Source organism: Amphiura filiformis, chromosome 19, assembly GCF_039555335.1.
Source record: "Amphiura filiformis chromosome 19, Afil_fr2py, whole genome shotgun sequence".
Classification (NCBI taxonomy): Eukaryota; Metazoa; Echinodermata; class Ophiuroidea; order Amphilepidida; family Amphiuridae; genus Amphiura; species Amphiura filiformis.
Window position 1 is genome coordinate 54,690,676 of NC_092646.1, and position 25,474 is coordinate 54,716,149.

General features: G+C 35.4%; 1 protein-coding gene across 1 annotated transcript in view; it reads left to right on the top strand.

Annotated features, from left to right (window-relative positions):
* Window positions 1–4,087: 4,087 nt before the first annotated feature.
* The window catches only part of LOC140140654 (uncharacterized), a 29,623-nt gene continuing 8,236 nt past the window's right edge, over window positions 4,088–25,474 (top strand). Inside the window, exons 1-3 of the mRNA XM_072162411.1 lie at window positions 4,088–4,133; window positions 4,843–4,971; window positions 5,437–5,741. Of these exons, the coding sequence (XP_072018512.1) occupies window positions 4,088–4,133; window positions 4,843–4,971; window positions 5,437–5,741 (480 nt within the window). The remainder of the gene's footprint in view (window positions 4,134–4,842; window positions 4,972–5,436; window positions 5,742–25,474) is intronic.

Here is a 25,474-nt window from a genome sequence, read left to right on the forward strand (position 1 = left end):
AGCCAATGATATTGGTTGTTTTTGTCTTTTTTAAATTAAAATTATAATGTTAACAATTACCATGATTACTGTCGATAAGATCATTGTACTATATTGTGTGTGATACAAGTAGGTCATTTTATTTTTTGAATAAAAAATATGTTGATAGCATTACCTCAAGATACTACATGTATAGCCAATTCTTTTAGAGTCTTGACCAATTTTGTGAGACAAAAGAATCTTGAAATTTTGGACTCAAAAACCTCAACGTTAATACATTCACATCACGTAGACGTAGTTCATCAATGCAAGGAAATTTTTTCGCCAACATTATCCCAATAAAAGTAAAACAGATTTTGAAACCTTCAGTTGGTCTTATATCAAAATCGATTTTTTTTTTCATACGCAGAGTGTCTTTAAAATAGGGGGACCCTGTTCCCTCGTCAGAAGTTTTGCAAAATGAAAGTCACAGCCATTTGGTGCATCCCTTTAAACTGGCGGCCCGAACTCCCTTTCTCTTCTCTTCTCTCCATTTTTTGGAGGGGGGGGGGGGCCCCCAATCCTAATTGAAAACCATTAGAACATGGTTATTACACATTGATTAAATTGAATAATTGATTGTCAAATTTGTCTCCACGTGCAGAAAAATAGCTAAACTTCTAGACCATGATTTTGGCAAGAAGTCAAATCTATTTTGTTGTAAGGACACTATCGGCCCTCGTGATAGTATTGCACTTTGCCCGTCAAAACATAACCTTGAACCTGATTGCATAATGACAATGGTCCCATTGTATTAAAATATCCAGTGGCGTACCGTGGCCGCCCCAACCCCGGGGGCTGAAGAAGAAACAATTTTGCCGCCCCTTCCTTAACAGCCCGAAAAGGTTGACCCAATTTTTTTCACGGTCGTATGAAAAAGTGAAGAGCAAAAAAAAGAAAAAAAAAGAGGAATTTAGGCGCTAGCGCCCTAAAAGCCACCTTTTTTCAATTTTTTTTATCCTTTTTCAATTTTTGGCGCCCTTTTTTCTTTGCTAATTCGTTTTGCCGCCACCTTCGTTTTTGCCGCCCTGTTTTTGCCGCCCTTCTTCTTCCGCCGCCCTTCGTTTTTGCCCCCCTACTTTGACCCCGGGGGCTGGCGCCCCAAAGCCCCCCAAAATACGCGCATGATATCGATGGACCTCCATCCATGATCACATGCCCTGCACTCATACGCAGAGGATGATTTAAGGAAGCCCCATCATGCACTGTAAACATGGTAAATGTGCTATCACTAGAGTTTCAACTGCCACTTTACTTTTCAAATCCCATTGAACTCTGTGCAAAAGATGTTGTTTTAGAATTGCCCGTGTGTCGTCATTATTTGGTCGATTTCAGATCTAAAGTGATGTATGCATGAATGACAATTCACACCTTCTGTAGATAACATAAAATGTGAAATCGACCAACTTTTTGAAGGTGTATTTATTGTAAATATATCTGTCCAAATTCAAATTTAACCATGCACGTGTGTATGCAGTGGGCGGGCAGTGGTGTCATGTTTACGCACACAGCTGTGCTAACCGCAAGACTTGCTGGGAAGTGCTTAAATCATCCTCTGGCTACCAGTCGTGCCTTTTCGAAGTATGGCGTACACAAAAGGAGATAGGGCAGGCTTCAATCTGGGTAAAACCCGGCAAATTCAAAAGACTTTACCCACTTCGTGCAGCGCCATATTGTATCCGCCATATCTCGAAAAGGCTAATGGTGCATGGGTCTTACGGAGTTGGAAGCTGCCCAAAGATCTTTTAGTAACTAGAATTCTGTGAAGCTGCCCGATGCTGGCATGGCATATCAGTAACAGTAAACATCATGTAAAACGGGGTCTTTCGGAGCTCCGAACTGTCCGTCAGTAATTTTGGTTGAACATTCTCTGAAGAACCCAGGGAGGAATGCAATGAGCAAATTATTTGGGGGGTCTGGAAATTGAAATGATCAAAAATAATGTCTTTGGTAAACATTCAGGGGTCTTTCGGAACTGCGTGGTCCATGGGGCCTGGTCTTTCCGGGTTATGGATATAGGTAACGTGGGCAAGTATTTTTGGTGTGGGGGGGGGGGGGCCAAAGGGCTCCCACCCCAAGCGGCGATTTTTGGCCATATAGGGTGCCATATATGGGGACAAACTTGAAGGTTCAACAAAGAAACTTTTGATAGGGTTCGTCAAAAAAAAGCTTATCATGACTGATGAAGGTTCTTTGAAGAACCGCGGGGTTCCAAATACGTGAGTAACGTGACAAAATTGGAGAACCTTTAGAGGTTCAATAAAGAACCTTTGTGATATGGTTGTTCTTCAAAGAACCCTATCACAAAGGTTCTTTGGACTTTTGGAGACCCTTAATTTAGAAATGTGGAAAGGAAATCAAACGTACATGCATGAGGAAACAGAATTTAAGATATCATTAACTGGAAAAGAACGCCCGGCCACTCCCAACAACACTAGTGAACAGTTCACTTTTCTTCCAGGCTTTCACTTTCAGGTTTAGGTCGATGACCAATCACATGAATAGGCCTATAGGGCCTAAACTTCCAGGCATGTAAAAAAAGGTCACACCATAAACACCAAAACAAACGTTCAGTCCATCCAAAACATGTGTCACCCTCAAACTTGGCAACAAATCAATCCGACATACTATGGTACCGTTATATGCCATTATTAATTATTCATAAAATATTCAATATTTCATTGATTGTGTCCAATTGGCATGTTATTCTACAGACGATTTGTTTGGGGTACGATCTGGGAGGTATGTTGAGCTACGAACCGCCAAAAACGGGGGTGACACTATTTAGCACAGAATTGGTCAATGGGGTGAGCTATATGATTCGTTGCTTTATTGGATTCGACTAGCATAAACCAGTAGCTACCAGTCAGAAGTTCAGCTTGTTTATAGGCCTATAATATATAGTCAAATAAGATTGTATAATATATTTGGGCAAACTTGCAAGATATTTTGTAAATACATTTATATATAAATAACATTTATGTTAGTATGTTTTGAAGCAAGTTTTCAGAAATTTAGTTGAATGTTATTAAAACGTTTTATACCCTTACGTCGACCTATATACCCTTTATAATATCATACCTTAACCCTTACGGTGTTTTCTGTTTGCTGGCAGCCTTATCTGGGAAACCTGCAACATTTTCACTGATTTCCAATGTATGCTTCGGTGTGTATAATAAATAAAGGTTGACTAGTCCAAAAATAACTGATGTTCGCTAGCCTCCGAAAATAAGGTTTACTAGAAAACACGTTTCGTTAGCCGGGTTTGTTACTCCCAATGGTTCGTGAAGGTTCGAAAGTTAGGACAGGGGTAGAGTTAGGATAAGTGTTCAGGTTAGGGTTAGACATTTCTGGGTTTTTTTCTTTCTTTTCAATTCTTATTCTAGTATTTTTCATTCCATACCCTGCCGTTAACCCATCCCAGTCTTTATCAGGTGGCGGCGGATGCGATATCGCCATTTTTGAGGTCGCCATTGGATTAACACATAATCATGAAATCTTCACAAACAATTCTAAATTTGTTATGTGGTGTCAAAACAAAATAATTTTGCTCTAAAACCGTTGGGGTACGACAAAGTACCCCACTGTAAGTATGTTGTTTTCATAGGCCTAACTGCTAACCGTCTTTTTTGAATGGGGCTGTCAGCCTTATATTTTGCCAGCCTCGTACGTCACATGTTGCGTGTCCTATACCGCCTGGTTATTATCACAATTTATTATAGCGCCCTCTATTGAATGCAGTTAAATGCTGTTACATAAACTTACATTGTTTCGGACTGAACACTTCGAACCGACTTTAAGTCCCTAGATTTAGTCCCTAGACGCTCTAGCTAAAAGGAACCTACAATTCACATTTAGGGAAAAATATTTTCCGTCGGCAAAATAAGCTGTCGCACACGCCCCCCGCTCCCCCAATCCGATTGGTCTAGCGACGCCCCTGTCAACTTACCTTGATCATAATGCAGGTGTAAAGTTCTGGTCATAGTGTGAGAGATTAGCTGTCAAAATTAAATCTGACTTTTGAACCCGAAATAAAAGTCCAAACTTGTAGTGATTATTGACAAACAAAATGGCTATACCTTATGGATGGGTGTTTACAATCTTGACGGTAGCAGGTAAGGTGCATTTATATTTAGAAAGCACTAGCTGGCATGGGATATGGATGACAGATCTTGATGTTATATAAAATATATATAGTTTGCTAAAACAAATGTGATAATGGTCCAAATAACTATTTTTTGTACTAAATAAAAATAAATCACATTTAGACTGTTTATATAGATCATTTTGCGGTATTCCTTGGTAGTTCTAGTCATAAGTTCAGTGACGTGGTCAAATGATGACGTCAAACACCGGCTGGTCACGAAAATGACTGAGGTGGGGGCAAGGTAACTTTGAATTGGGAGGAATTTGACGAAAATGTTCTTGCCCTAAGTTGGCAATTAACTTTGCTCCATGTGTGTCACTAAGATCCATGTATTGTGATATAATGGGATCGATTGAGCCCATATATTGGTCGAGCTATGAGTTTTAAAATATTGGACGATTTTTAAAATATTGGACGATTTTTAACTCATAGCGAGACCAATAAATATTGGGCGTAAAACATCGAATTTTATCATCATTATTAATGTTTTGGATCCAATATTTTTACATACTTGGATTCATCAAAACATAATAATGTATATAATGCTGTGTTCAATCTTATACTGGATATTATATAGTTGGCATTATGTATGCATCGGCGTCCGGTTAATTGGTGCAAGAGCGTTTCACTACGTTAACACTTTATCGAAACGCATTTACCGATCTTGTGTACTATAGGTGCTGTCTTTCCAGCTACCGTATCCTGTCTTTACGTGGACACGGGTAACCCTTACGATCCGGGAAAACTACAAGTCTCGTCGTTTGTTCTTACATCAATACCAGATGGAATACCTAAAAGAGCTGTTGGTAAGTGGTGGCTCTTGTTTCAAGTTGCTTCTATGAACACCATCATGACCATTTCACTATACCCCCACACCCACACACTCATGTGGTATTGTACACACCGAAAGCCACCAAAAAGCCCCAAAACATCCCACTGAGACACCATACATGTTTTTTACATCTATTGACCTATATACCTAAAGACCTCATTTTTCTGCTGATCGACATGTCTATTTTACTTGCACCAAGTAAACCATTCATATGTCACTGAAAAGGGTTCAAAAAATTGTCTGAAAAGGGTTTCAAATTTGAACGTGTCACTCAACGTTGTAAAGTGACCAATAGGTCGCGTCAAATCAGGTTGTTTAATTCAGCGCAGGAGAGTCCTTTTGGTCATTTCTTTTCTAGCTTTTTCTTCCAGTACAAGAGAAAGAACGGTTTAAAATTTGTTTTGTACTTTTGTACTAAAAATTTCTTTTGTGCACACAGTCTATCACCCAACAGAGCCTGGTGATTACGCCGTCATGTTCTTCGTACCAGGATTAGGCGGATTTGTCCCGTCGTTCCTTTACGACAATTTCCTAGCAAACGTCTCCACTCACGGCTACATCGTCGCCAGTTCAGCTTGGTTCGTACCGACGTTTGGACAAGACACAAAGTCAAGATTGCCGACGTTTGGTCGAGACATGGATTCGCCCTCAGGGAAAGGAATAATGAGTTTATTTCCTGAGGAAGATGGTGAAGACAACTTGAAAGCAAGTCGAAGTGATACCTACTGGAAAGTCTTGATTTGGGTAAATATTGTATTTATCAACTTATTGTAATATTAATGTTCTGCTTCGGTCAGGGATAGTCCTTCATACACGGACTAAACCCTCCCCGTCAGGCGAGCCGACGGTGTGGATATTGTCTTTCTAGACAAACTATATACGGACTCTTCTCTAATAGGCACAATATGATGATACATATTTGATGTTGACTTACATTATCAAGGTTAAGAAAATGTCTCTTGAGTAAAAGGGCGTTAGTTAAATCAAAATCATTCAAATTATGAATAGTATTCACGCACTTACCCAAATCTGGATGACCAAGACAAATCACGTGCAATATTTCAAAGTGTTAATAAAATAGTATAGTGAAGTAGGCGCAACTTGGGTGACCGTGATCAAAGGCAAATCGCATAACTTGATCTTTTAAGATGTGTGAAATAGTATTAAATTACACTTGGTAATTAAGCCTGGTTATCATTAACAAAGACAAATCGTATGCAATCTTTCAATATTTGAATAGTAAAGCGCACTTTCCAAACCTTGGGTGCCCATTATAACAAAGACAAATTACATGCAAGGTTTCAATGTGTTATATAGTAAAGTGCACTTACCAAACCTTGGGTGACCATTAACAAAGACAAATTACATGCAATCTTTCAATGTGTTATATAGTAAAGTGCACTTTCCAAACCTTGGGTGATCATTAACAAAGACAAATCACATGCAATCTTTCAATGTGTTATATAGTAAAGTGCACTTTCCAAACCTTGGGTGACCATTAACAAAGACAAATCACATGCAATCTTTCAATGTGTTATATAGTAAAGTGTACTTACCAAACCTTGGGTGACCATTAACAAAGACAAATCACATGCAATCTTTCAATGTGTTATATAGTAAAGTGTACTTACCAAACCTTGGATGACCATTAACAAAGACAAATCACATGCAATCTTTCAATGCGTTATATAGTAAAGTGCACTTACCAAACCTTGGGTGACCATTAACAAAGACAAATCACATGCAATGTTTCAATGTGTTGAATAGTAAAGTGCACTTACCAAACCTTGGGTGACCATTAACAAAGACAAATTACATGCAATATTTCAATGTGTTATATAGTAAAGTGCACTTTCCAAACCTTGGGTGACCATTAACAAAGACAAATTACATGCAATATTTCAATGTGTTATATAGTAAAGTGCACTTACCAAACCTTGGGTGACCATTAACAAAGACAAATTACATGCAATCTTTCAATGTGTTATATAGTAAAGTGCACTTTCCAAACCTTGGATGACCATTAACAAAGACAAATCGCATGCAATCTTGCAATGTGTTATATAGTAAAGTGCACTTTCCAAACCTTGGGTGACCATTAACAAAGACAAATTACATGCAATCTTGCAATGTGTTATATAGTAAAGTGCACTTACCAAACCTTGGGTGACCATTAACAAAGACAAATTACATGCAATCTTTCAATGTGTTATATAGTAAAGTGCACTTACCAAACCTTGGGTGACCATTAACAAAGACAAATTACATGCAATGTTTCAATGTGTTATATAGTAAAGCGTATAGTAAAGTGCACTTACCAAACTTGGGTGACCATTAACAAAGACAAATCACATGCAATGTTTCAATGTGTTATATAGTAAAGCGCACTTTCCAAACCTTGGGTGACCATTAACAAAGACAAATCACATGCAATCTTTCAATGTGTTATATAGTAAAGTGCACATACCAAGCCTTGGATGACCATTAACAAAGACAAATTACATGCAATCTTTCAATGTGTTATATAGTAAAGTGCACTTTCCAAACCTTGGATGACCATTAACAAAGACAAATTACATGCAATCTTTCAATGTGTTATATAGTAAAGTGTACTTACCAAGCCTTGGGTGACCATTAACAAAGACAAATTACATGCAATCTTTCAATGTGTTATATAGTAAAGTGTACTTACCAAACCTTGGATGACCATTAACAAAGACAAATCACATGCAATCTTTCAATGTGTTATATAGTAAAGTGCACATACCAAGCCTTGGATGACCATTAACAAAGACAAATTACATGCAATCTTTCAATGTGTTATATAGTAAAGCGCACTTTCCAAACCTTGGGTGACCATTAACAAAGACAAATCACATGCAATCTTTCAATGTGTTATATAGTAAAGTGCACATACCAAGCCTTGGATGACCATTAACAAAGACAAATCGCATGCAATCTTTCAATGTGTTATATAGTAAAGTGCACTTACCAAACCTTGGGTGACCATTAACAAAGACAAATCACATGCAATCTTTCAATGTGTTATATAGTAAAGTGTACTTACCAAGCCTTGGGTGACCATTAACAAAGACAAATTACATGCAATCTTTCAATGTGTTATATAGTAAAGTGTACTTACCAAACCTTGGATGACCATTAACAAAGACAAATCACATGCAATCTTTCAATGTGTTATATAGTAAAGTGCACTTACCAAGCCTTGGGTGACCATTAACAAAGACAAATTACATGCAATCTTTCAATGTGTTATATAGTAAAGTGCACTTACCAAACCTTGGGTGACCATTAACAAAGACAAATTACATGCAATCTTTCAATGTGTTATATAGTAAAGTGCACTTACCAAGCCTTGGGTGACCATTAACAAAGACAAATTACATGCAATCTTGCAATGTGTTATATAGTAAAGTGCACTTACCAAACCTTGGGTGACCATTAACAAAGACAAATTACATGCAATCTTTCAATGTGTTATATAGTAAAGTGCACTTACCAAACCTTGGATGACCATTAACAAAGACAAATCACATGCAATCTTTCAATGTGTTATATAGTAAAGTGCACTTACCAAGCCTTGGGTGACCATTAACAAAGACAAATTACATGCAATCTTTCAATGTGTTATATAGTAAAGTGTACTTACCAAACCTTGGATGACCATTAACAAAGACAAATCACATGCAATCTTTCAATGTGTTATATAGTAAAGTGCACTTACCAAGCCTTGGGTGACCATTAACAAAGACAAATTACATGCAATCTTTCAATGCGTTATATAGTAAAGTGCACTTACCAAACCTTGGGTGACCATTAACAAAGACAAATCACATGCAATCTTTCAATGTGTTATATAGTAAAGTGTACTTACCAAGCCTTGGGTGACCATTAACAAAGACAAATTACATGCAATCTTTCAATGTGTTATATAGTAAAGTGTACTTACCAAACCTTGGATGACCATTAACAAAGACAAATCACATGCAATCTTTCAATGTGTTATATAGTAAAGTGCACTTACCAAGCCTTGGGTGACCATTAACAAAGACAAATTACATGCAATCTTTCAATGTGTTATATAGTAAAGTGTACTTACCAAGCCTTGGGTGACCATTAACAAAGACAAATTACATGCAATCTTGCAATGTGTTATATAGTAAAGTGCACTTACCAAACCTTGGATGACCATTAACAAAGACAAATCGCATGCAATCTTTCAATGTGTTATATAGTAAAGTGCACTTACCAAACCTTGGATGACCATTAACAAAGACAAATCACATGCAATGTTTCAATGTGTTATATGGCCATGTGTCTTGAAGTCGCCTCCCAAATAGGGTGGAGGCGTTGCGTTTTTCTGTATCTCTCTGTAATAAATTTACTATAACTTTACAACCATGCAAGCCACACCTTTGGTTGTGGTATCATTTTAAAGCTTAAAATCCCTTCTCTGTGCTGTGCAAATTTCATGACATAAAGTTGCAGGATACTGGAGAAGTGTCATTTTATATTATGAGTATTGAGGGTGGAGGAGGCGGAAGCGGAGGTGCGGAAGCGGGCCTGTACAAACCCTATGGAAGACACGGCATTGTACTTGATTTTTAAAATTGCTCCCACTTCATAAGTATAAGGTCCCTGTCCATGCAACTTGGACCCAAGAGTCCATGAGTGAAGAGGTATTAGCTAAGCTATGTTTTAGGTCACACATGGGATCAAAGGTCACATGTCAAAGGTCATCTGAGGTCATTTACCAAAGCAGTAAGTAAATCTATATAGTATACCCTACCCCTATAAAAGTATACATTTTCTGAAGGGAAATTTCATGGGGAGTTCAAATATGATGAGAAATCAAAGGTAGGGGTAGAGGTTAAAAAATGTGGTTTGAAAGATAAAAAATGAAAAAAGTAAATTTTTAGGTGATATTTTCAGTCTGGACAACTTTACCCTACTTCCTATAGTTTTTTCAATGCCATATTTGGATTCCTCATGCAATTTCCTTTCAGGAAATGTATACTTTTGATAGGGTGAGGTACATATGTAAAATGTTATGTTGATTTCAAGCTCGAAAGATGTAAATATGCTCAAAAAGGCTGCGCAACGCAAAATGGGGCGAGCTCAAGACACGTAGCCATATAGTAAAGCGTATAGTAAAGTGCACTTACCAAACCTTGGGTGACCATTAACAAAGACAAATTACATGCAATGTTTCAATGTGTTATATAGTAAAGCGTATAGTAAAGTGCACTTACCAAGCCTTGGGTGACCATTAACAAAGACAAATTACATGCAATATTTCAATGTGTTATATAGTAAAGCGCACTTTCCAAACCTTGGGTGACCATTAACAAAGACAAATCACATGCAATCTTTCAATGTGTTATATAGTAAAGTGCACTTACCAAACCTTGGGTGACCATTAACAAAGACAAATCACATGCAATCTTTCAATGTGTTATATAGTAAAGTGTACTTACCAAGCCTTGGGTGACCATTAACAAAGACAAATTACATGCAATCTTTCAATGTGTTATATAGTAAAGTGTACTTACCAAACCTTGGATGACCATTAACAAAGACAAATCACATGCAATCTTTCAATGTGTTATATAGTAAAGTGCACTTACCAAGCCTTGGGTGACCATTAACAAAGACAAATTACATGCAATCTTTCAATGTGTTATATAGTAAAGTGTACTTACCAAGCCTTGGGTGACCATTAACAAAGACAAATTACATGCAATCTTGCAATGTGTTATATAGTAAAGTGCACTTACCAAACCTTGGGTGACCATTAACAAAGACAAATTACATGCAATCTTTCAATGTGTTATATAGTAAAGTGCACTTACCAAACCTTGGATGACCATTAACAAAGACAAATCACATGCAATCTTTCAATGTGTTATATAGTAAAGTGCACTTACCAAGCCTTGGGTGACCATTAACAAAGACAAATTACATGCAATCTTTCAATGTGTTATATAGTAAAGTGTACTTACCAAACCTTGGATGACCATTAACAAAGACAAATCACATGCAATCTTTCAATGTGTTATATAGTAAAGTGCACTTACCAAGCCTTGGGTGACCATTAACAAAGACAAATCACATGCAATGTTTCAATGTGTTGAATAGTAAAGTGCACTTACCAAACCTTGGATGACCATTAACAAAGACAAATTACATGCAATCTTTCAATGTGTTATATAGTAAAGCGTACTTACCAAACCTTGGATGACCATTAACAAAGACAAATTACATGCAATATTTCAATGTGTTATATAGTAAAGTGCACTTACCAAGCCTTGGGTGACCATTAACAAAGACAAATTACATGCAATATTTCAATGTGTTATATAGTAAAGTGCACTTACCAAACCTTGGGTGACCATTAACAAAGACAAATTACATGCAATCTTTCAATGTGTTATATAGTAAAGTGCACTTTCCAAACCTTGGATGACCATTAACAAAGACAAATTACATGCAATATTTCAATGTGTTATATAGCAAAGTGCACTTACCAAACCTTGGATGACCATTAACAAAGACAAATCACATGCAATCTTTCAATGTGTTATATAGTAAAGCGCACTTTCCAAACCTTGGGTGACCATTAACAAAGACAAATCACATGCAATCTTTCAATGTGTTATATAGTAAAGTGTACTTACCAAACCTTGGGTGACCATTAACAAAGACAAATCGCATGCAATCTTTCAATGTGTTATATAGTAAAGCGCACTTACCAAACCTTGGGTGACCATTAACAAAGACAAATCACATGCAATCTTTCAATGTGTTATATAGTAAAGTGCACTTACCAAACCTTGGATGACCATTAACAAAGACAAATCACATGCAATCTTTCAATGTGTTATATAGTAAAGTGCACTTACCAAGCCTTGGGTGACCATTAACAAAGACAAATTACATGCAATATTTCAATGTGTTATATAGTAAAGTGCACTTACCAAACCTTGGGTGACCATTAACAAAGACAAATTACATGCAATATTTCAATGTGTTATATAGTAAAGTGCACTTACCAAACCTTGGGTGACCATTAACAAAGACAAATTACATGCAATATTTCAATGTGTTATATAGTAAAGCGCACTTTCCAAACCTTGGGTGACCATTAACAAAGACAAATCACATGCAATATTTAAATGTGTTATATAGTAAAGTGCACTTACCAAACCTTGGATGACCATTAACAAAGACAAATCACATGCAATCTTTCAATGTGTTATATAGTAAAGTGCACTTACCAAGCCTTGGGTGACCATTAACAAAGACAAATTACATGCAATATTTCAATGTGTTATATAGTAAAGTGCACTTACCAAACCTTGGATGACCATTAACAAAGACAAATCACATGCAATCTTTCAATGTGTTATATAGTAAAGTGCACTTACCAAACCTTGGGTGACCATTAACAAAGACAAATTACATGCAATATTTCAATGTGTTATATAGTAAAGCGCACTTTCCAAACCTTGGGTGACCATTAACAAAGACAAATCACATGCAATATTTAAATGTGTTATATAGTAAAGTGCACTTACCAAACCTTGGATGACCATTAACAAAGACAAATCACATGCAATCTTTCAATGTGTTATATAGTAAAGTGCACTTACCAAGCCTTGGGTGACCATTAACAAAGACAAATTACATGCAATATTTCAATGTGTTATATAGTAAAGTGCACTTACCAAACCTTGGGTGACCATTAACAAAGACAAATTACATGCAATCTTTCAATGTGTTATATAGTAAAGTGCACTTTCCAAACCTTGGGTGACCATTAACAAAGACAAATTACATGCAATATTTCAATGTGTTATATAGTAAAGTGTACTTACCAAGCCTTGGGTGACCATTAACAAAGACAAATTACATGCAATCTTTCAATGTGTTATATAGTAAAGTGCACTTTCCAAACCTTGGATGACCATTAACAAAGACAAATTACATGCAATATTTCAATGTGTTATATAGCAAAGTGCACTTACCAAACCTTGGATGACCATTAACAAAGACAAATCACATGCAATCTTTCAATGTGTTATATAGTAAAGTGCACTTACCAAACCTTGGATGACCATTAACAAAGACAAATTACATGCAATCTTTCAATGTGTTATATAGTAAAGTGCACTTACCAAACCTTGGATGACCATTAACAAAGACAAATCACATGCAATCTTTCAATGTGTTATATAGTAAAGCGCACTTTCCAAACCTTGGGTGACCATTAACAAAGACAAATCACATGCAATCTTTCAATGTGTTATATAGTAAAGTGCACTTACCAAACCTTGGATGACCATTAACAAAGACAAATTACATGCAATCTTTCAATGCGTTATATAGTAAAGTGCACTTTCCAAACCTTGGATGACCATTAACAAAGACAAATTACATGCAATATTTCAATGTGTTATATAGTAAAGCGCACTTTCCAAACCTTGGGTGACCATTAACAAAGACAAATCACATGCAATCTTTCAATGTGTTATATAGTAAAGTGCACTTACCAAACCTTGGATGACCATTAACAAAGACAAATTACATGCAATCTTTCAATGCGTTATATAGTAAAGTGCACTTACCAAACCTTGGGTGACCATTAACAAAGACAAATCACATGCAATGTTTCAATGTGTTATATAGTAAAGTGCACTTACCAAACCTTGGGTGACCATTAACAAAGACAAATTACATGCAATCTTTCAATGTGTTATATAGTAAAGCGTACTTACCAAACCTTGGATGACCATTAACAAAGACAAATTACATGCAATGTTTCAATGTGTTATATAGTAAAGTGCACTTACCAAACCTTGGGTGACCATTAACAAAGACAAATCACATGCAATCTTTCAATGTGTTATATAGTAAAGTGCACTTTCCAAACCTTGGGTGACCATTAACAAAGACAAATTACATGCAATATTTCAATGTGTTATATAGTAAAGTGCACTTACCAAGCCTTGGGTGACCATTAACAAAGACAAATCACATGCAATGTTTCAATGTGTTATATAGTAAAGTGCACTTACCAAACCTTGGGTGACCATTAACAAAGACAAATTACATGCAATCTTTCAATGTGTTATATAGTAAAGTGCACTTACCAAACCTTGGGTGACCATTAACAAAGACAAATTACATGCAATATTTCAATGTGTTATATAGCAAAGTGCACTTTCCAAACCTTGGATGACCATTAACAAAGACAAATCACATGCAATGTTTCAATGTGTTGAATAGTAAAGTGCACTTACCAAACCTTGGATGACCATTAACAAAGACAAATCACATGCAATCTTTCAATGTGTTATATAGTAAAGTGCACTTACCAAACCTTGGGTGACCATTAACAAAGACAAATTACATGCAATCTTTCAATGTGTTATATAGTAAAGTGCACTTACCAAACCTTGGGTGACCATTAACAAAGACAAATTACATGCAATCTTTCAATGTGTTATATAGTAAAGTGCACTTACCAAACCTTGGGTGACCATTAACAAAGACAAATCACATGCAATCTTTCAATGTGTTATATAGTAAAGTGCACTTACCAAACCTTGGGTGACCATTAACAAAGACAAATCACATGCAATATTTCAATGTGTTATATAGTAAAGTGTACTTTCCAAACCTTGGATGACCATTAACAAAGACAAATTACATGCAATATTTCAATGTGTTATATAGTAAAGTGCACTTACCAAACCTTGGGTGACCATTAACAAAGACAAATTACATGCAATCTTTCAATGTGTTATATAGTAAAGTGCACTTTCCAAACCTTGGGTGACCATTAACAAAGACAAATTACATGCAATCTTGCAATGTGTTATATAGTAAAGTGCACTTACCAAACCTTGGGTGACCATTAACAAAGACAAATCACATGCAATCTTTCAATGTGTTATATAGTAAAGTGTACTTACCAAACCTTGGATGACCATTAACAAAGACAAATCACATGCAATATTTCAATGTGTTATATAGTAAAGTGTACTTTCCAAACCTTGGATGACCATTAACAAAGACAAATCACATGCAATATTTCAATGTGTTATATAGTAAAGTGTACTTTCCAAACCTTGGATGACCATTAACAAAGACAAATTACATGCAATATTTCAATGTGTTATATAGTAAAGTGCACTTACCAAACCTTGGGTGACCATTAACAAAGACAAATTACATGCAATCTTTCAATGTGTTATATAGTAAAGTGCACTTTCCAAACCTTGGGTGACCATTAACAAAGACAAATTACATGCAATCTTGCAATGTGTTATATAGTAAAGTGCACTTACCAAACCTTGGGTGACCATTAACAAAGACAAATCACATGCAATCTTTCAATGTGTTATATAGTAAAGTGTACTTTCCAAACCTTGGATGACCATTAACAAAGACAAATTACATGCAATATTTCAATGTGTTATATAGTAAAGTGCACTTACCAAACCTTGGGTGACCATTAACAAAGACAAATTACATGCAATCTTTCAATGTGTTATATAGTAAAGTGCACTTTCCAAACCTTGGGTGACCATTAACAAAGACAAATCGCATGCAATCTTGCAATGTGTTATATAGTAAAGTGCACTTACCAAACCTTGGGTGACCATTAACAAAGACAAATTACATGCAATCTTTCAATGTGTTATATAGTAAAGCGTACTTACCAAACCTTGGGTGACCATTAACAAAGACAAATTACATGCAATCTTTCAATGTGTTATATAGTAAAGTGCACTTACCAAACCTTGGATGACCATTAACAAAGACAAATTACATGCAATCTTTCAATGTGTTATATAGTAAAGCGTACTTACCAAACCTTGGGTGACCATTAACAAAGACAAATTACATGCAATCTTTCAATGTGTTATATAGTAAAGTGCACTTACCAAACCTTGGGTGACCATTAACAAAGACAAATTACATGCAATCTTTCAATGTGTTATATAGTAAAGTGCACTTTCCAAACCTTGGGTGATCATTAACAAAGACAAATCACATGCAATCTTTCAATGTGTTATATAGTAAAGTGCACTTACCAAGCCTTGGGTGACCATTAACAAAGACAAATTACATGCAATCTTTCAATGTGTTATATAGTAAAGTGCACTTACCAAACCTTGGGTGACCATTAACAAAGACAAATCACATGCAATGTTTCAATGTGTTGAATAGTAAAGCGCACTTTCCAAACCTTGGATGACCATTAACAAAGACAAATTACATGCAATATTTCAATGTGTTATATAGTAAAGTGCACTTACCAAACCTTGGGTGACCATTAACAAAGACAAATCACATGCAATGTTTCAATGTGTTGAATAGTAAAGTGCACTTACCAAACCTTGGATGACCATTAACAAAGACAAATTACATGCAATATTTCAATGTGTTATATAGTAAAGTGCACTTACCAAACCTTGGGTGACCATTAACAAAGACAAATCACATGCAATGTTTCAATGTGTTGAATAGTAAAGTGCACTTACCAAACCTTGGATGACCATTAACAAAGACAAATTACATGCAATATTTCAATGTGTTATATAGTAAAGTGCACTTACCAAACCTTGGGTGACCATTAACAAAGATAAATCACATGCAATGTTTCAATGTGTTGAATAGTAAAGTGCACTTACCAAACCTTGGATGACCATTAACAAAGACAAATTACATGCAATATTTCAATGTGTTATATAGTAAAGTGCACTTACCAAACCTTGGGTGACCATTAACAAAGATAAATCACATGCAATCTTTCAATGTGTTGAATAGTAAAGTGCACTTACCAAACCTTGGATGACCATTAACAAAGACAAATCACATACAATATTTCAATGTGTTATATAGTAAAGCGTATAGTAAAGTGCACTTACCAAACTTGGGTGTCCATTAACAAAGCCAGATTACATGCAATCTTTCAATGTGTTATATAGTAAAGTGCACATACCAAAACTTGCATGACCATTAACAAAGACAAATTACATGCAATATTTCAATGTGTTATATAGTAAAGTGCACTTACCAAACCTTGGGTGACCATTAACAAAGACAAATTACATGCAATCTTTCAATGTGTTATATAGTAAAGTGCACTTACCAAACCTTGGGTGACCATTAACAAAGACAAATTACATGCAATCTTTCAATGTGTTATATAGTAAAGTGTACTTACCAAGCCTTGGGTGACCATTAACAAAGACAAATCACATGCAATATTTCAATGTGTTATATAGTAAAGTGCACTTACCAAACCTTGGGTGACCATTAACAAAGACAAATTACATGCAATCTTTCAATGTGTTATATAGTAAAGTGTACTTACCAAACCTTGGATGACCATTAACAAAGACAAATCACATGCAATCTTTCAATGTGTTATATAGTAAAGTGCACTTACCAAACCTTGGATGACCATTAACAAAGACAAATCACATGCAATCTTTCAATGTGTTATATAGTAAAGTGCACTTACCAAGCCTTGGGTGACCATTAACAAAGACAAATTACATGCAATCTTTCAATGTGTTATATAGTAAAGTGTACTTTCCAAACCTTGGGTGACCATTAACAAAGACAAATCACATGCAATATTTCAATGTGTTATATAGTAAAGTGCACTTACCAAGCCTTGGGTGACCATTAACAAAGACAAATCGCATGCAATCTTTCAATGTGTTATATAGTAAAGTGCACTTACCAAACCTTGGGTGACCATTAACAAAGACAAATCACATGCAATCTTTCAATGTGTTATATAGTAAAGTGCACTTTCCAAACCTTGGGTGACCATTAACAAAGACAAATCACATGCAATGTTTCAATGTGTTATATAGTAAAGTGTACTTACCAAACCTTGGATGACCATTAACAAAGACAAATCACATGCAATCTTTCAATGTGTTATATAGTAAAGCGTACTTTCCAAACCTTGGGTAACCATTAACAAAGACAAATCACATGCAATATTTCAATGTGTTATATAGTAAAGTGCACTTTCCAAACCTTGGATGACCATTAACAAAGACAAATTACATGCAATATTTCAATGTGTTGAATAGTAAAGCGTACTTTCCAAACCTTGGGTGTCCATTAACAAAGACAAATCGCATGCAATCTTGCAATGTGTTATATAGTAAAGCGTACTTACCAAACCTTGGGTGACCATTAAAGACAAATTACATGCAATGTTTCAATGTGTTATATAGTAAAGTGCACTTACCAAACCTTGGGTGACCATTAACAAAGACAAATTACATGCAATCTTTCAATGTGTTATATAGTAAAGTGCACTTACCAAGCCTTGGGTGACCATTAACAAAGACAAATTACATGCAATCTTTCAATGTGTTATATAGTAAAGTGCACTTACCAAACCTTGGGTGACCATTAACAAAGACAAATCACATGCAATCTTTCAATGTGTTATATAGTAAAGTGCACTTACCAAACCTTGGGTGACCATTAACAAAGACAAATTACATGCAATCTTGCAATGTGTTATATAGTAAAGTGTACTTACCAAGCCTTGGGTGACCATTAACAAAGACAAATCGCATGCAATCTTTCAATGTGTTATATAGTAAAGTGCACTTACCAAGCCTTGGGTGACCATTAACAAAGACAAATCGCATGCAATCTTGCAATGTGTTATATAGTAAAGTGCACTTACCAAACCTTGGGTGACCATTAACAAAGACAAATCACATGCAATCTTTCAATGTGTTATATAGTAAAGTGCACTTACCAAACCTTGGGTGACCATTAACAAAGACAAATTACATGCAATCTTTCAATGTGTTATATAGTAAAGTGCACTTACCAAGCCTTGGGTGACCATTAACAAAGACAAATTACATGCAATCTTTCAATGTGTTATATAGTAAAGTGCACTTACCAAACCTTGGGTGACCATTAACAAAGACAAATCACATGCAATCTTTCAATGTGTTATATAGTAAAGTGCACTTACCAAACCTTGGGTGACCATTAACAAAGACAAATTACATGCAATCTTGCAATGTTTTATATAGTAAAGTGCACTTACCAAGCCTTGGGTGACCATTAACAAAGACAAATCACATGCAATCTTTCAATGTGTTATATAGTAAAGTGCACTTACCAAACCTTGGGTGACCATTAACAAAGACAAATTACATGCAATCTTGCAATGTGTTATATAGTCAAGTGCACTTACCAAGCCTTGGGTGACCATTAACAAAGACAAATCGCATGCAATCTTGCAATGTGTTATATAGTAAAGTGCACTTACCAAACCTTGGGTGACCATTAACAAAGACAAATTACATGCAAGGTTTCAATGTGTTATATAGTAAAGTGCACTTACCAAACCTTGGGTGACCATTAACAAAGACAAATTACATGCAATCTTTCAATGTGTTATATAGTAAAGTGCACTTACCAAGCCTTGGGTGACCATTAACAAAGACAAATTACATGCAATCTTTCAATGTGTTATATAGTAAAGTGCACTTACCAAACCTTGGGTGACCATTAACAAAGACAAATTACATGCAATCTTGCAATGTGTTATATAGTAAAGTGCACTTACCAAGCCTTGGGTGACCATTAACAAAGTGCACTTACCAAGCCTTGGGTGACCATTAACAAAGACAAATTACATGCAATCTTGCAATGTGTTATATAGTAAAGTGCACTTTCCAAACCTTGGATGACCATTAACAAAGACAAATCACATGCAATCTTTCAATGTGTTATATAGTAAAGTGCACTTACCAAACCTTGGGTGACCATTAACAAAGACAAATCACATGCAATCTTTCAATGTGTTATATAGTAAAGTGCACTTTCCAAACCTTGGGTGACCATTAACAAAGACAAATTACATGCAATCTTTCAATGTGTTATATAGTAAAGTGTACTTACCAAACCTTGGGTGATCATTAACAAAGACAAATTACATGCAATCTTGCAATGTGTTATATAGTAAAGCGTACTTACCAAACCTTGGATGACCATTAACAAAGACAAATTACATGCAATCTTTCAATGTGTTATATAGTAAAGTGCACTTTCCAAACCTTGGGTGACCATTAACAAAGACAAATCACATGCAATGTTTCAATGTGTTGAATAGTAAAGCGCACTTTCCAAACCTTGGATGACCATTAACAAAGACAAATCACATGCAATCTTTCAATGTGTTATATAGTAAAGTGCACTTACCAAACCTTGGGTGACCATTAACAAAGACAAATCACATGCAATCTTTCAATGTGTTATATAGTAAAGTGCACTTTCCAAACCTTGGGTGACCATTAACAAAGACAAATTACATGCAATCTTTCAATGTGTTATATAGTAAAGTGTACTTACCAAACCTTGGGTGATCATTAACAAAGACAAATTACATGCAATCTTGCAATGTGTTATATAGTAAAGCGTACTTACCAAACCTTGGATGACCATTAACAAAGACAAATCACATGCAATCTTTCAATGTGTTATATAGTAAAGTGCACTTACCAAACCTTGGGTGACCATTAACAAAGACAAATCACATGCAATGTTTCAATGTGTTGAATAGTAAAGCGCACTTTCCAAACCTTGGATGACCATTAACAAAGACAAATTACATGCAATATTTCAATGTGTTATATAGTAAAGTGCACTTACCAAACCTTGGGTGACCATTAACAAAGACAAATCACATGCAATGTTTCAATGTGTTGAATAGTAAAGTGCACTTACCAAACCTTGGATGACCATTAACAAAGACAAATTACATGCAATATTTCAATGTGTTATATAGTAAAGTGCACTTACCAAACCTTGGGTGACCATTAACAAAGACAAATCACATGCAATGTTTCAATGTGTTATATAGTAAAGCGTACTTACCAAACCTTGGGTGACCATTAACAAAGACAAATCACATGCAATGTTTCAATGTGTTGAATAGTAAAGTGCACTTACCAAACCTTGGATGACCATTAACAAAGACAAATCACATGCAATGTTTCAATGTGTTGAATAGTAAAGTGCACTTACCAAACCTTGGATGACCATTAACAAAGACAAATTACATGCAATATTTCAATGTGTTATATAGTAAAGTGCACTTACCAAACCTTGGGTGACCATTAACAAAGACAAATCACATGCAATGTTTCAATGTGTTGAATAGTAAAGTGCACTTACCAAACCTTGGATGACCATTAACAAAAACAAATTGTGTTCAATAGTAAAGCGCACTTTCCAAATCTTGGGTGTCCATTAACAAAGACAGATTATATGCAAGCTTTCAATGTGCTATATAGTAAAGTGCACTTACCAAATCTTGGGTGTCCATTAACAAAGACAGATTACATGCAAGCTTTCAATGTGTTATATAGTAAAGTGCACTTACCAAATCTTGGGTGTCCATTAACAAAAACAAATCGCATGCAATGTTTCATTGTGTTCCATAGTAAAGCGCACTTTCCAAATCTTGTGTGTCCATTAACAAAGCCAGATTACATGCAATCTTTCAATGTGCTATATAGTAAAGCGCACTTTCCAAACCTTGGGTGACCATTAACAAAGACAAATCGTATGCAATATTTAAATGTGCTATATAGTAAAGTGCACTTACCAAACCTTGGATGACCATTAACAAAGACAAATCACATGCAATCTTGCAATGTGTTATATAGTAAAGCGTATAGTAAAGTGCACTTACCAAATCTTGGGTGTCCATTAACAAAAACAAATCGCATGCAATGTTTCATTGTGTTCCATAGTAAAGCGCACTTTCCAAATCTTGTGTGTCCATTAACAAAGCCAGATTACATGCAATCTTTCAATGTGTTATATAGTAAAGTGCACTTACCAAACCTTGGGTGACCATTAACAAAGACAAATTACATGCAATATTTCAATGTGTTATATAGTAAAGCGTACTTACCAAACCTTGGGTGACCATTAACAAAGACAAATCACATGCAATGTTTCAATGTGTTATATAGTAAAGTGCACTTTCCAAACCTTGGGTGACCATTAACAAAGACAAATCACATGCAATCTTTCAATGTGTTATATAGTAAAGTGCACATACCAAAACTTGGATGACCATTAACAAAGACAAATCGCATGCAATCTTGCAATGTGTTATATAGTAAAGTGCACTTACCAAACCTTGGGTGACCATTAACAAAGACAAATTACATGCAATCTTTCAATGTGTTATATAGCAAAGTGCACTTACCAAACCTTGGATGACCATTAACAAAGACAAATTACATGCAATCTTTCAATGTGTTATATAGTAAAGCGCACTTTCCAAACCTTGGGTGACCATTAACAAAGACAAATCGTATGCAATATTTCAATGTGCTATATAGTAAAGCGTACTTACCAAACCTTGGATGACCATTAACAAAGACAAATCACGTGCAATCTTTCAATATGTTATATAGTAAAGCGTACTTACCAAACCTTGGATGACCATTAACAAAGACAAATCACATGCAATCTTTCAATATGTTGAATAGTAAAGTGCACTTACCAAACCTTGGATGACCATTAACAAAGACAAATCGCATGCAATCTTTGAATGTGTTATATAGTAAAGCGTACTTACCAAACCTTGGATGACCATTAACAAAGACAAATCACATATGTTGAATAGTAAAGCGTACTTACCAAACCTTGGATGACCATTAACAAAGACAAATCACATGCAATCTTTCAATGTGTTATATAGTAAAGTGCACTTACCAAACCTTGGATGACCATTAACAAAGACAAATCACATGCAATCTTTCAATATGTTGAATAGTAAAGTGCACTTACCAAACCTTGGATGACCATTAACAAAGACAAATCGCATGCAATCTTTGAATGTGTTATATAGTAAAGCGTACTTACCAAACCTTGGATGACCATTAACAAAGACAAATCACATATGTTGAATAGTAAAGTGCACTTACCAAACCTTGGATGACCATTAACAAAGACAAATCACATGCAATCTTTCAATGTGTTATATAGTAAAGTGCACTTACCAAACCTTGCATGACCGTTAACAAAGACAAGTCGCATGCAATCTTTCAATGTGTTATATAGTAAAGTGCACTTACCAAACCTTGGATGACCATATAAAGACAAATCACATGCAATCTTTCAATATGTTGAATAGTAAAGTGCACTTACCAAACCTTGGATGACCATTAACAAAGACAAATCGCATGCAATCTTTCAATGTGTTATATAGTAAAGTGCACTTACCAAACCTTGGATGACCATTAACAAAGACAAATCACATGCAATCTTGCAATGTGTTATATAGCAAAGTGCACTTTCCAAACCTTGGATGACCATTACAAAGACAAATAGCATGCAATGTTTCAATATGTTGAATAGTAAAGTGCACTTACCAAACCTTGGATGACCATTAACAAAGACAAATCACGTGCAATCTTTCAATATGTTGAATAGTAAAGTGCACTTACCAAACCTTGGATGACCATTAACAAAGACAAATCACATGCAATATTTCAATATGTTGAATAGTAAAGTGCACTTACCAAACCTTGGATGACCATTAACAAAGACAAATCACGTGCAATCTTTCAATATGTTGAATAGTAAAGTGCACTTTCCAAACCTTGGATGACCATTAACAAAGACAAATCGCATGCAATCTTTCAATGTGTTATATAGTAAAGTGTGCTTACCAATCCTTGCATGACCATTAACAAAGACAAATCACATGCAATCTTTCAATGTGTTATATAGTAAAGTGCACTTACCAAAACTTGTGTGTCCATTAACAAAGACAAATTACATGCAATCTTTCAATGTGTTGAAGAGTAAAGTGCACTTACCAAACCTTGGATGACCATTACAAAGACAAATCACATGCAATCTTTCAATGTGTTATATAGTAAAGTGCACTTACCAAACCTTGGATGACCATTAACAAAGACAAATCACATGCAATCTTTCAATGTGTTGAATAGTAAAGTGCATTTTCCAAACCTTGGATGACCATTACAAAGACAAATCACATGCAATCTTTCAATGTGTTATATAGTAAAGTGCACTTACCAAACCTTGGATGACCATTAACAAAGACAAATCACATGCAATCTTTCAATGTGTTGAATAGTAAAGTGCATTTTCCAAACCTTGGATGACCATTAACAAAGACAAATCACATGCAATCTTTCAATGTGTTATATAGTAAAGTGCACTTACCAAACCTTGCATGACCATTAACAAAGACAAATCGGATGCAATCTTTCAATGTGTTATATAGCAAAGTGCACTTACCAAACCTTGGATGACCATTAACAAAGACAAATCGCATGCAATATTTCAATGTGTTATATAGTAAAGCGTACTTACCAAACCTTGGATGACCATTAACAAAGACAAATCGCATGCAATATTTCAATGTGTTATATAGTAAAGCGTACTTACCAAACCTTGTGTGACCATTAACAAAGACAAATCGCATGCAATATTTCAATGTGTTATATAGTAAAGCGTACTTACCAAACCTTGTGTGACCATTAACAAAGACAAATTACATGCAATCTTTCAATGTGTTATATAGTAAAGTGCACTTACCAAACCTTGGGTGACCATTAACAAAGACAAATCACATGCAATCTTTCAATGTGTTATATAGTAAAGTGCACTTACCAAGCCTTGGGTGACCATTAACAAAGACAAATTACATGCAATCTTTCAATGTGTTATATAGTAAAGTGCACATACCAAAACTTGGGTGACCATTAACAAAGACAAATTACATGCAATCTTTCAATGCGTTATATAGTAAAGTGCACTTACCAAACCTTGGGTGACCATTAACAAAGACAAATCACATGCAATCTTTCAATGTGTTATATAGTAAAGTGCACTTACCAAACCTTGGGTGACCATTAACAAAGACAAATCACATGCAATCTTTCAATGTGTTATATAGTAAAGTGCACTTACCAAGCCTTGGGTGACCATTAACAAAGACAAATTACATGCAATGTTTCAATGTGTTATATAGTAAAGTGCACTTACCAAACCTTGCATGACCATTAACAAAGACAAATCACATGCAATGTTTCAATGTGTTATATAGTAAAGTGCACTTACCAAGCCTTGGGTGACCATTAACAAAGACAAATTACATGCAATGTTTCAATGTGTTATATAGTAAAGTGCACTTACCAAGCCTTGGGTGACCATTAACAAAGACAAATTACATGCAATCTTTCAATGTGTTATATAGTAAAGTGCACATACCAAAACTTGGGTGACCATTAACAAAGACAAATTACATGCAATCTTTCAATGTGTTATATAGTAAAGTGCACTTACCAAACCTTGGGTGACCATTAACAAAGACAAATCACATGCAATCTTTCAAT